The following is a 14,268-nucleotide window of genomic DNA, read 5'->3' as shown; positions in this document are numbered from 1 at the left end:
GCCTACTGGGCAAATAGTTGCTTAATTGGGAAGATTTAGTTTTGGAAAAATGGACAAGAGAAAGGGTTACGCTTCCGTTCCCACAGCATTGTATCCTCCTTTTATTCCCCCCTTATTTCCCTCCACCAGTGATTCAATCCATTGTGGCTGCCCTTCCTGCCAGCTTTTAACATTTTTAAAAGTGAGATGCATTCCCAGATCTTGACTAGCTTTGTCCTTACACAGACACATCACACAATGTAATTCTCCAATGTTGTATATAGTGAGAAATGCGATAGATACAGGGCTTTTTTCCAGCGGGAATGCGGTGGAACGGAGTTCCGGGACCTCTTGAAAATGGTCACATGGCTGGTGGCCCCACCCCCTGATCTCCAGAGGGGAGTTGAGATTTCCCTCCACGCCACAGCGCGGAGGGCAACCTAAACTCCCCTCTGTCTGGAGATCAGGGGGAGGGGCCACCGGCCATGTGACCATTTTCACCAAGGGCGATTTAAACTTTAAAAAACTCCCCCCTTGTTCCAGCTGACCCAAAGTGACGTCATTGTATGGTCCTGAGTTCCACGACCTCTTTTCCCAGAAAAAAAGCCCTGGATGGATGGATAGATAGTATATACATTCTTGAACTAAACACTTCATGTGTCCAGTGGAAGAAATTATTTTGAAAAACAAAATAATGATTTCTGGCCTGGTGGGACACTCTCCCGTTACAGTTCCACAGGGCCTGTAAAACGGAGATGTTCCACTGGGCCTCGGCTGAGGACCGGCGGGTGTCCCCCCGTCCCTCCACCTAAGACCACCACCTTTTCTGCGACTGCCCTCGGCCATGTGTTATGGCCTATATGCAAACTCTCGATTGTTTATTTAAGTAGCCTATGTATAAGGCGCCTGGACGATTTTACCGACTGTTTTTAAGAGTGTTACTGATTTTATAGTTGATGATTAATTTATTGTATTTTATGGATGTTGTGAGCTGCCCTGAGCCCATTCGTAGGGAGAGCGGGGTATAAATCAAAATAAATAAATAAATAAGTCGTCCTTCAAGGTCCCCTATTCCCCAGAAGCAGCATTTCTTAGAGATCAGTGAACAAGGAGGTAGGAAATTCCATTCTGCCACCGGAAAAAATTATTGTCTTGATTGAACCCATTATTAACTACTTAATCTTGCCATACACTCTTTACTACACTCAATAAACTTTCAGCTCGGCATGAATAAATCAGTTACAGGCGTTTCTTTGTACCCATCATGGACCGCTGTAGGGTTGACAAGGTTCTTATAAAGCTGATTATTAGCCATTTTTAATTCAAGAGGAGAAGCCACTTTGCCTCGTGCAGTTTCTAGGCCGATCTTCCTGCCCTGTAAACTTCTACAGGTACGATTCATGCAAGGAATTTCCCACAAAGAGACGCTCATCACCCGTTTCAGAAATCTCAACCCTCAAGCGTTTTCCCATCTCAGACAGCCACGCTTTGGATTCCCTTAGCTCAAATTTTATCACTAGCTGCACGAGGAAATGCGAAAAACAGCATCCATTCTCAACGCGACAGAACGCTTTCTGCAGGTTTGGAATTTGGCAGTGATCTGGGGAAGCAGGTAAAAGGTGAGCTGTGCCCTTTCTCCTGCGCCATGTGTCAGTCCTGGTTGAGCAGGAAAACGGGGAGAGGCTTTGATTGCTACACCATCAAGGTACATATTCCAACTGAAATGCTGCAGTGAGACTACATTAAGTCACCTGGTCTTTCAGTTTTATTTATTCAAAAATAAAGAGAGAGAAGGTGCTACGGGTTGGAAGACCCCACACAATCACTGATTCTGTTCCACGCTTGTGGGCAGTTGTAGTTCGGCTACTAAGGCCACCACAATGCCCTGTGGTCCATCTATGGGCAAAATAAACAAAGAGATCCAACCAACCCCTTACACAACAACGCAGTGTTTCTCTGAGGGGATTTCCCCTCTATATTTATAGAAGGTTGATTCCGCTATGGGGATAGGCAGTTAGTCCTTTCCACTGTTGCTGTAACGCCTCTCCCCGCTGTCAAGAGGAAGGCATGGTCAACGTGAGTCTTGTCAGGCCTCAGGAAATCCCCCGGTCATGTCCCAGCCACTTCCTGTGTTGCCTCCAGCAGCTCCTTCAAGGTTTTGTCAACGACACGCCGGAAGACAGCTGGGAAGGTCTTGCCTCCATTCCTCTGAACCTTCTTCCCTTCCTCAGTGGAGGTTCCCAAGAGTTCGAAGACAGGGTCACTTGCCTGTTGGAGAAACAGATGCAGGTGTTATTAGGTGGCGACTGACAAGGACGGAGTCCAAGCAACACCTCTCCTTGTACTATCAAGGTCAGGTAATGAACTCTCAGCATCTTATAATTTGCCAATAAAATTAGTTTCTTCCCAATCAAGGTGAAGCATAATGGCAAAAGCTATGAACCGTAACAATTTGAGATATGCAGATGACACCACGTTACTGGCAGAAATGAGTGAAGACTTGAAACGGTTACTGAGGAAGGTTAAAGGAGAAAGCGCCAAAGTAAGATTACAGCCGAACATCAAGAAGACAAAAGTAAAGACTACTGAGGAATTAGGTAAGGTAAAGGTAGTCCCCTGTGCAAGCACCGAGTCATTACTGACCCATGGGGGGACGTTGCATCATGACGTTTTCTTGGTAGACTTTTTGTTACGGGGTGGTTTGCCATTGCCTTTCCCAGTCATCTACACTTGACCCCCAGGAAACTGGGTACTCATTTTACCAACCTCGGAGGGATGGAAGGCTGAGTCAACCCTGAGCCGGCTACCTGAACCCGGCTTCCACCAGGATCGAACTCAGGTCGTGAGCAGAGCTTGGACTGCAGTACTGCATCTTACCACTCTGCGCCACGGGGCGCAATCCAAAATCCAATCTCACACTGTGTAATCTGCCTTGAGTCTCAGTGAGAAAGGCGGACGATAGATAGACAGACAGACAGACAGACAGAGAACTACAAAATGCGACATTGTACATTTCATTCTCTCTCTCTCTCTCTCGCCCTTACCAGTTCTTCTAAGGGTACATGCTCAAAGAGCGGATGTTCTTGGAAATGCTTCACCATCCATGTGTGTACCTCTTCCACATCTGTGATGGTGTAAACCAGACCCTGTGGGAGTGACAGAGAGATCATAAGGGGAAGAGTGCAGAATACGCAACGGTCCAAGGGTCAGATACCAGAAAGGCAGTAACTGGAGGGGGACACAGTCCCAGAACAGAAAGTAATGGAGTCTAAAAGTAAAGAACGGAGGAGAGAGCCATTAATAGCTACAACTACCATGACTGAAGGGAGCCTCCATCTACAGAGGATAGAGTGATAGGAGGCAGCAGATGGGGAGGACCTCGGCGTCTGGTGCTAGGTTGGTTTGTTTTTCCGGGACGACCAGGTGGCCGCTTTGTGAAACAGAATTCTGGTTGGATGGACCACTGGTCCGATCTAGTAGGTGCTTATGTTCTTAAGGATCTAACGGCAACCTCTGGTGTGGTGGGAAGGTGAATCTCAGTCCCATTTTCCATAATGAGTTGCTCCTGACTTAATAAGGCACTGACTTCTTTGTGGCCCAAGGCTCAGCTATGACAACCTCCACGATTATTCATACGGCTGCCGCTGCAGGTCGCCACTGCTGCCACCACAGGAAACACCTCAGAGTGACAGCGGAAGCCACTCCCAGCCATTTCCTCCGAAGGTAGCGCCTTTGGGGAGACGTTGGCAACGCTTGCCGTGACTCACCCCAGCTCTAGGTGAGGCTCAACGCTGCTGATTCATCACCGAGATTAGATCTGCGGGTTCCAAGCCCCAAAATGACAACACTAGAAAAGAAGGGCTCTCTCTTCTCTTCGGCAGCAGAACTCTGAGGCTGCCAGAAAGCCCTGAAGGAGGCTGCTGAAAGTGTTGCAATGATTTCCCTACGTGGACTCCGGCCAACCCCTGTCAGATGCAGGGAAACGGTAATCTTTTACCCTCTAGCATTAATTAGTGCCCTGCCCTTGTTCTCGGGATTTGAAATTCCCAAGTAATAAAAAAAGGCCTATTTCTCTAGGCTTCAAGATGCGTTGACGCAGATGGGTTTTGGTGAGATGAGTTACCTATAGGGGGATTGTTATTTTATCTTGATTTTAACTGTAAATTTTTTTAAAAAATTATTATTGTAAGCCACCTTAAACCACAAGGAAAGACGATGTTAAAATGACTTAGTAAATAAATAAATGGTTAGACAGCAACATAAGGAATTGGTTACAACTTACAACCTATCTGCAAGAAATGAGAAAGAAACAAGACACCTGGGTGTAGAGGAAGGCCTAAGCTGATAATCTCTCATTTAAACTTTCTTTTCTGTTAAAATTCCAGGGAACCTCTTAGACTGGTAGTCCTTCGAGAAATCTGCAGTGGAAGTTAGTTTGCAACACCTGGACCAAACCAGTAGGGCCAGAGTTATTAAACTTTTCAAGGAATCTTTCCCACATGGGGTCAGCAATTGAGGAACTGAACTGCTTCTCTGAAAATAAGAGATGGTTTCTGTGAAAATTCACACAGAGAGGGTCAAAGGGCTGCCTCACTTCTCTGTTGTCAGAAGGGCCAGAAACAAAGGGCACCTTTTTAGGGAAGTGACGAAGAGTACAGGTGGCAACAACAGTCCACAGAAAAATCCCAGACACGGCAGCAGTGTATTATGGCAAGGGGGGGGGGATTAAGACGTTCCTGCGGGCTTGTAAACTTGTAGCAACTGAAGTCCATCTTGGCGGATTCTCCCTCCCCCCCTTTTTGCAGGTGCACAGCCCAAATTAGGTCTGCGTTTTCTTTTTCTATTTTTGTCATTTGGAAATCTTCATAAGGTCCTTTAGGTCTTTTAATTAGATATCTTTTCATTAGAACTGACCAAAAGATCACAAAAAGCTTGTGCAAGCTTTCAAATGTTACAGAACTCTTCATCAGGTGGGATGATGATGAGTTTAAAAAAACACACAAAAGAGAGCAGAGTGTGCAAGCTTTCAAATGTTACAGAACTCTCCATCAGCTGTGATGATCAGTTAAAAAGACAACAACACAAAAGAGAGCAGAGGGGAGAGAAAGGGAAGTTTCAAGGCATAAAGGGAAAGCTGCTAGAGTTCACAGAGTCTTAAATTATGTGTGAATTCATTAACTTCTAAGATTCTACAAAGGGGCTTCTACATTATGCCCTAATAGCATCTTTTTCTCAACCTCCCCCTCCGCATTTTGTTTTCTGCATTGAGCATCTAGCTACATGACAAGTTCTGGCACATTTAAAGCATGTGATGGCAGCACCTGTGATGTAGTGGTTATAGTGCCAGACTAGGGTCTGGGAAACCAGGTTTGAATCCCTGCTTTGCCATGGAAGCTTGTTGGGTGATCTAGGGCCAGCCACACACACTCAGTCTCAGCTACCATGCAGGGTTGTTGTGAAGATAAAATGGACGTACGGAGAATGATGTCAGCCACTTTGAGTCCCCTCTGGAGAGAAAGGCGGGGTATAAATATTTAAACAAATAAATACCTAAGTCCCTTTCCTGTTGGGGAGCCCAGGACGACCCTAAGCACATTCCACCTACTCACCTGCTCACGCAAGACGTAAGCGTACTCCGCCAGCAAGGTGGTGCTGATAATTCTCCACTTGTGCTTTGTCTTCTTGAAGTGAGGGTCGGGGAAGAGGAAGAACATCTTGCGCAGCTGTAGAAACACGAAAAGATTCCACCCACCATCACTGCAGGAAAAGTTTCATTTCAAGAGTCCTGCAGTTTAAACACAACTCTGAGTCTTGGGGACTGAACCTACAGGTCTACTCAGAAGTCTTGTTTTATTCAGTGGGACTTATACCCAGGAAACTATTTTTAGGAGCACAGTGATTTTGCTGACAGTCCAACCAAAATATATTTTCCTCTCCCCTCCCAAAGGGACGGTCATTATTATTGCCTTTTGGAAGTCTCCCGTCCAGGCATGGACCAGATCTCCTTCACTTCAGCAAAGCTGCTGCATCCTGTTTCATCTGGGACCTAGGAACAGGGCTGCAGCTGCATGCTTTGCAAACAGAAGGCCCTAAGCTCAGTCCCTGGCATCTTCTTACCACTGCCATGGAAGTCTGTGGGTGACCTTCGGCCAGTTCTGCACGCACACCCTCAGCCTAACCTACCTCAAAGGGTTGTTGCAAGGATAATATGGAGGAGAGGAGAATTGTGTAAGTCACCTTGAGGGAAAAGGTGGGGTATAAATGAAGAAAATAAATTTAGATTTTTTTTTAAAATGTGCCTTTCTCTAACAAGAGACCCAGAGGAGTCAGCTGTGTTAGTTTGTAGTTGCAAAATAGTAGAGACCAGTAGCACCTTTAAGACTAACCAACTTTATTGTAGCATAAGTTTTCGAGAACTACAGCTCTCTTTGTCAGATGCATCTGACGAAGAGAGCTGTGTTTCTTGAAGGCTTATGCTACAATAAAGATGCATCTGATGAAGACAGCTGTGTTTCTCGAAAGCTTATGCTACAATAAGATGCATCTGATGAAGAGAGCTCTAACAATACAGTCAAAGGCAGGTTACAATGTTCTATAAAAATACAAGAAAAACACCAACAGCAAACAACGTAAGGATAGTCATAACTCAACCGACATCAGACTGGGCACAGAACTGTTCTAAGCCCTCTGGGCTCCATCTTCTAAATAGCCCATCAGCAAAACGTGCCTAAATAATTCAGTTTTCCTTTGCCTCCAAAAAATCACCAAGTTGGGAGCCCTCCGGACAGCACCAGGTAGGCTTCTCCATCAAGCAGAGGCCCCCACAGATGACACAGGTCTAGTTCATCAGCCAGATGAGTTTTATATGAGTGCCAAGCCATTGGCAGCTTTGACCTTACTTTCACACTCTTCACACTGTTTGAGGATCCATGCGCAATGTCAGAACTACAACGAACACTTGGGAAAAAAACACAACACAGAGATCCTTTTAAGGACTACGAAAGGGGAAGAGATGGCTTTGCCTCCTTTGCATAAATTCTCCGGAAACTCACCTGCCCCTTGTGGAAAAAGTTGGGCAGGTGTTTCATGGCGTTGCTGCGGATGCAGGCGATGTTCTGATACAGCCCAGGGTGGGAGGCTCGCAGGGACTGGATCCTGTCTCGCACGTAATCTGAGACCTTCACACGGATCTCGAGGCCCAGCATCAAGGTGCTGGGGAACAGGGGAGACAACGCAACTATGGAAGAAAACAGAAATCAGCATCAGGAACAGAAATCAGCATCTGGCAAGGAAGAACTATCAAAGGGAAACTGAGTAAATAAGGCAAAACCCCATAGTGTTTCTTTCCCCTGCACTTGACACGGGAGAGGAATTTTGTAACTGCTGGATTTTTCTTTTTTGTCTCACACCACGAATGAATCACCAATGTATGGCAAGGAGACAGTAAATCTTTACAGAACCCCCAACACGCCCTCTACTCGCGCCCTTTCACTCTGGCTCAGGCTTCAGGCCAGCACTGCCAATTCCCAGCCAATTTAGTGCAGAGTTAGAGATAACACTGGAGGCTGGAAACAGCCTGCCTTCGGGAAACCATCTCACAGAAAGGTGCTAGCACTTTAAAAAGCTAGGCAAGCCTCGAGGTTTTGGGATCTCGCTGGTCAAGGGGGAGGTAAGCAGATGTGTGACCAGCAATCTGACCTATGGAGTGAAGTCTCAAGAGGACTGCTTGGTACCTCCAGTCTCCAGAGGGGGATATTATCAGTCCGTCTTTCCTTGTTTGCTATATAATCACCACCCTGCTTTTAGCATCTTGTTGAGCCTTAATAAATGCTCTTCTCTTCTTGGGTACCTTATGAAATGAAAAGTAGAGTCTAGCTTGAGAGACTGACTCTAAAGAAGACAGTCTTGCACAGGCGTGCACATATATATATACATAGTATGTATGTATGTACAAGTCAGCTCATTAAAATAAACAGAACTTACTTCCAAGCAACTGTGATTACAACTATAATAGCAATAGTAATCACATTCGATTTATATGCCACCCTTCAGGACAACTTAACGCTCACTCAGAGCAGTTTACAAAGTGTGTTATTATTATCCCCACAACAAATACACTGTGAGGTGGGTGGGGCTGAGAGACCTTCAGAGAGCCGTGACTAGCCCAAGGTCACCCAGCTAACTTCAAGTAGAGGAGTGGGGAATCAAACCCGGTTCTCCAGATTAGAGTCCCGTGCTCTTAACCACTACACCAAACTGGCCCTGTGAGGTGGGTGGGGCTGAGAGAGCTCTGAGAGAGCTGTGACTGACCCAAGGTCACCCAGCTGGCTTCAAGTGGAGGAGTGGGGAATCAAACCCGGCTCTCCAGATTAGAGTCCTGCCGCTCTTAACCACTACACCAAACTAAATTGTTAGCATCCACATTGGCTCCCTGTATTATCCAGACCTTTAAGCCCGTCTGCCTCTCTGTTTCTGACAATAGAAGATGCAGCAAAAAATTGAGCCCTTTTACATCTCACAGATTTCAGTAAGAGTGGTCAATGCATGCTTAACCCTCTCTTGCCAAAATCACTGTAAGAAGGAGTTTTAGCTTTGCAGGCCTATGCGCAGTATCCTCTATTTCAACTCCCCAAATTCCCCTTCTTGCTGCCTCCACTCTGGGCCAAGCTACACATGACGAAAGACACTTGAACGGCAAGTGGATTGAGTGGAGGGCAAGTGAACAGGGAGAAATACACTTGCCATTCAAGTGTCATTTGTCACTTGTAGCTTGGCCCTCTGTGAAAACCAGCCTGTCATAAGTAGAAGTACATGCATTCTGCAAGACAGAGCTAAATCCAGCTTCCTAGATTTTTAGGGGACTGTTTTCATCAGGACTTTCTCCCGAGTAAACATGACGAGGATCACAATAGAAGGCGCCTGAGACTTTGGTTTCCTTGGATGTTCCAAGGAGGAACAACTGTATACCTCAGTAACTTTTAACGTGGTTCAGTATTTCTCCACCCACGTCTCCACCCTTGTGTCATGCCTGTGTTACAACTGTAGGTTCACGTGACCAGCTTAAGGAGTGATGATGTGGTAAGATTTTCACAAGCAAACTTCCCGCCCCCATTAAAGGATGCTACCGTGTGTGATAAATGGCACATCCCGGCTGTCTGAATCAAGCAACCAGCTTTTCACATGATAACACAGTCATACCCTATAAAGCACCACTGTGGCGCTCCAGCCGTAGTCTTCTGAACACTACGAATCACAGAGCTCGCACTCTAAAAATATGCGGTGATGGTCTTTTTCACAATAGCCATGACAGCCTATGAAATCTGTGTGAAAGCAGATCTGAATTTTACACTAAAAAAACCCAAGTTCTGCATATATATAATGGCAAGTACCCTACAACTCCACTGAACAGTTTGCAGCCTTCGTCCAAATTAAGCGGCTCGTCTTCCAATGGTGCGCCCTGACCTGGATGGCCCAGGCTAGCCCAGCCCACCAAGGAAGCCCAGGGTTGCTATGCAGAATGTGTCTTGCCTTAAAAACCCTAAAAGCAGAACCTTACCTTTCTCTCAGTTGAAATTCATTTTGTTCATTTCAGCTCAGTTTTCTAGCTGATTTGCAGCATAAAACTGTGCATAAAAGCTTGCTCTGCTCCAAAAAGGAAACATTCTAAAAGGACTGTTGTGTTAGTAGTTCACAAGCGTCGCTCTTTGGAAACACCTTTGGAACCAAATGCCATATTTAGAACCAGTTTGGTGTAGTGGTTAAGAGCGACGGGACTTTAATCTAGAGAACCGGGTTTGATTCCCCTACTCCTCCACTTGAAGCCAGCTGGGTGACTTGGGGACAGTCACAGCTCTCTCAGCCCCACCCACCTCACAGGGTGATTGTTGTGGGAAGAGTAACAACATACTTTGTAAACCACTCTAAGTGGATGTTAAGTTGTCCTGAAGGGCGGTATATAAATCAAATGTTATTATGTTGTTATATTTAGCTGTACTTTAAGGATCACAAAGCATAGTTAGTAAGACTGTTCACTTTGGTTTCCCTTTCCCTGTTGCCTTACGGTTGCTCTGGTGTTTATCTTAATGCTATTTAACTGGTAGCTTTCATAGTTTTATTTAAGACATCATGGTTTTATTTACTAATATGGTGTTAACTGTCTCAAGAACCAATTTTCCAGTTGGAGGCAAGATGTAAATGGCTGTCATAAATAAACAGAATCACTGGGGGAGGGGAAATTACCCAGCAATCCCCCATAACCACAGCCAATATCAGCAAATTCTACTTGAGAGGAAGGCTCGGCTCTCTCCTCCACGTCCTTTGGGTCATCGTGGTGATCGTCTCCGGTTAAAGGCGTAAAGAACTCCGGGTAGAGCTCAGACCAGTCCATTTCTTCAGGCTTGGCAGGACTAATAATAGGAAAGAAAGCAGAGAGTCTCATTGAACACCTGCACAATATGGGCAGACATTCCAGTTTCCCAGCAACACCACCTCTAAGTGATGTCTGGCTCATAAAATGACAGGCCACCTCCAATCTGCCTCTTAAGGAGCCACTTTTGTTATTTTTGCTGCGACACACCAACACAGAGGCTGTTCTGGAACTTGGAAAGCAGAAACTATGAGTTAAAGCTCTTCACAGCCTTGGCCCGGCATACCTACGGGACCGCCTCCCTCCCGATGTCCCTCCACAGCAGCTTCGCTCATCTGAACAGGGTCTCCTGCAGGTGCCACCCTACGCATGGGCGAAATCAACAGCAGCCCGTAGATGGGCTTTCTCTGTGGTGGCCCCTACCCAGTGGAACGGCCTGCCTGAGGAGGTCAGGAGAGCCCGCCCTCTCCTGGCTTTCCGCAAATGATGCAAAACAGAATTATTCAAAAAGGGTTTTTTTATTGTAGAGGGGGACTCTCAGATAATTCACTAATGAGTTAAGGACCAGAGACTTCTCCACTATGTTGCCTTACGTACTACCTGATGTCTTAAATATGTGCTCCTATGAGCGACCTGTGCTTCATGCGGCCTCATGTCAGCCCTAGAATTGCTTATGTTCTGTTTCAGCATTTCTTCAAGCAACGCAATGTCTTTGTAAACTTGTGTTTAGTTATCCTATGGCGCTGTTTATGGAAATATCCTTGACTGTACTGGTTTCACACTGTGTAATCCACCTTGAGTCTCAGTGAGAAATGTGGGCTATAAATGATGTAAATGAATAAACAAATAAATAAACTGTTGGAATCATTTCTTCAGAAAATATTTCTTCCAACTTTTATTCAGAATTATTTCAAAACTGAACAGGGACAAGGACTGAGGGGATGGTACGCCGTCATATGTTTTCAAGAAACAGAAATATCCCATTGACTCATGTCTCAGGAGACATCCCAAGCGTTTGTGGTCTCACACAATCAATGAATGAATAAGGTGTGAATTTGGCCCCCCGTATAAGACCCACAGAAAAGAATGCAGTAAGACTAATGTTCTAATCCTAACCACATCTATTTGGAAGCAAATTCCAGTGAAGTCAACGGAAATTACAGTTAGCAGTAATCGCACGCTCACAGTGCAATCCTAAACAGAGTTATGCCAAGTCTATTTTAAGTCAATGGGATTGGACTGTAAGCATACGTAACCAGCTACATGTGACACTGGCATACTGCGACTGGAATTCCCCCGTTTCAAGCACTCGTGTGTCTTTTTATACATGATGCTTAAACCGGTTTTTATATTTCCTGTATTAATTCCAGAAATATAAACATTCACATCTGGTCAAGGACCATATGGGGAAGATGCCTGCAACCAAGAAATTCATCATAGGATTCAGAGAAGTGAGGAAGATAAAGAGTTGCAGGTCTGAAGGCACACTTACTAGAGAGTAAACCCTACTAAACTTGGGGTTACACTTAAAGTTCCTCACAGTCCACAGAAGTAGGCAGACAAATTCTGCCACCAGTGAATGTGGAGATGATAAAGCACAAAAATGAAGACACAGGCATCGGGTGGGACAGTTAATAATCAAGCACACCGTTTGCAGGATCTGAGTAGGTCTGTTAGAGATAGAAAAAGCCAGAGCCGAGCCATAAGACTTGTGTCACTATCTGCTACACTGCCCACTCTATACATCCCCTAGAAAGAAATTTCTAAGCCCAATCTTAGCCAGGTTGGGACCCAGACAAGATAATGAAAACGTTGTTGCCGTATTAGCAGACGTGGACCCAGAGACCTCGTACAAGGTTGCTCTTTTTGCCCTTGCAGCAGGGAAAATTCGAGAGAAGGTAGTGCCAGCTCAGGGCTGTCACTAGGCTGCAAGCACAATAGTGTAAATCTTACAGTGTTTTATTCAGCTTGTATTGTATATTTTATCTGTATCGTCGCTTATATTTTTGCTACTGTTTTATTGTTTGCAACGGCCTTTGGCCCAACGCAATAAATCCTGAACTGAACTGTTAGAGATAGAATGTTTTGGAGGTCTTTCATTCATAGGGTCGCCATAGGTCGGAAACGACTTGACAGCACATCACACACACACCGTTTGCATGGAAAAGTCCCAGGTCCGGCCATAGTTGTCTCCAGCTAAAGAAGGGCTCAGGGAAAAGGACCCCAGTTCTCTGTCATAGGTGGAAATTTTGGAATAAATTATTGTTGTTGTTATTAATAATAAGAATAACAACATTCAATTTACATACTGCCCACCAGGACAACCTAACACACGCTCAGAGCAGTTTACAAAGCATGTTGTTGTTATTATTGTCATTTATAGTCTGCCTTTCTCACTGAGACTCAAGGCGGATTTCACAGTGTGAGATTAGTACAGTCAATATCAGGAACATTTCCGTAAACAGTGCCATAGGGTAAACAGATACAAGTTCACAAAGATACAGCATTAGTCGGAATCCTAACTCATTAGCGGATCATCTGAGATTCCCTCTCTACAACACAGCACTCTTATCTGAGTAAAAAGCCTTTTTGAATTATTCCGTTTTGCATTGTTTGTGGAAAGCCAGGAACAAATGGCTCTGTATTGGGCCAATGCATTATATTTTCCGATCATAGTTATCTATGGAAGTTCAGACAACACGATTTTATATTTACTAAGAAGTAAATCTCAATGTTATTAACCTCAGGGGTAAAGCTTGCATCAAACTGAAACTGAAAGCGTTTCCAGAAGGGAATCACCTGCTCTATCCGGGCAGGCTGCAATAATAATAATAACTGCGCTTATATACCGCTGTTCTAGACAGATTAGTGTCTCACCCAGAGCAGTGAACAAGTTAGTGCTATTATTATCCCCACAATACATCTGGGGAGCTGGGGTTGAGAGGAGTGGCCACCTACTTACCCAAGGCCACCTACTGAGCTCATGGTAGTAATGGGATTCGAACCAGCAGAGTGCTGATTCACAGCCAAACCACTTAACCACCGTGCTGCTGCAGCAATGAAAGGAAACTCATAATAGCGCGCAGAGGATGAGCGGGAGGGGAATGTAGGGTCGCCAGGTGAGGAAACAGGCACCTAGTAAACAGCATCCTATTTAACCTGTCTTAAAAATAAAAATAAATATCCTGCCCTCAAGTCCTAGCCGACTTAAGGCAACCCCTGGCGCGGTTTTTATGGCAAGAGCGGTGGTTTGCCATGGCCTGCCTCTGCAGCCCTGGTCTTCGCTGGAGTCTCCAATTACTAACCAAGGCTGACCCTGCTTAGCTTCCGACGAGATCAGGCTCTCCTGGGTTAACCAGGTCAAGGTAAACTGGTCTTAAGTGGACAAGGTATTTTTTCCCCAGCCTGTTGGAAACCCTGGATTCCCGTTGGGTTCTTATCCTTTCCACACTCACTAGCGCAAAGTGTGATCCGCCAAGGGGTTGGAGTGCGCACGCTGACGGTAGAAGCGCTTCTGGGGCGGCAGCGGCGCCGACACGATCCCCTCCATGGCCAAAGCAGCCCCAAACACCCCACACAGCGCCAACCACGTGGAGCCTCCAAGCAGCTCCAGTCGCAGGAAACAGACGTCAACCGGCAGCGCGACAGGCATTGACGCTCAGCTGCTCAGGCGTCCTCCTTAAAGGGCCAGCAGCAGCAACTGAACTGCTCAAAGTCCCTCTCCGTTGCATGAGATCCGCTTTGTTGTTTGCATTACTTCGGGCTTGACTGGTTTTTTAAAAAATAATGTCAAGAGGAGAGTGTTAAAAAAAAAAAGCTTTATCCATCCCATGCTGAGAACAGCTTCAGCTGGTGCATATTTGACCTGGGAATAAGCCCTCATTGAAACAGCAGTATTTGCTTCTGGGTAAATCTATGGTAAC

General features: G+C 45.5%; 1 protein-coding gene across 1 annotated transcript; it reads right to left on the bottom strand.

The window, feature by feature from the left end:
• Positions 1-1,739: 1,739 nt before the first annotated feature.
• METTL1 (methyltransferase 1, tRNA methylguanosine) lies at positions 1,740-13,945 on the bottom strand. Its single transcript, XM_055003625.1, has 6 exons — positions 13,801-13,945; positions 10,219-10,385; positions 7,032-7,216; positions 5,589-5,702; positions 3,024-3,125; positions 1,740-2,247 (listed from the first exon to the last, which is right to left on the bottom strand). Exons 1-6 carry the CDS (start codon positions 13,893-13,895, stop codon positions 2,089-2,091), a joined length of 822 nt encoding a protein of 273 aa, XP_054859600.1. The 5' UTR covers positions 13,896-13,945; the 3' UTR covers positions 1,740-2,088.
• Between the last annotated feature and the right edge of the window lie 323 nt (positions 13,946-14,268).

The sequence above is a fragment of the Eublepharis macularius genome, chromosome 19 (genome assembly GCF_028583425.1).
Source record: "Eublepharis macularius isolate TG4126 chromosome 19, MPM_Emac_v1.0, whole genome shotgun sequence".
Taxonomy (NCBI): Eukaryota; Metazoa; Chordata; class Lepidosauria; order Squamata; family Eublepharidae; genus Eublepharis; species Eublepharis macularius.
Note: the sequence above shows the minus strand (reverse complement) of the source record. Positions and strands in the feature narration are given on the sequence as shown.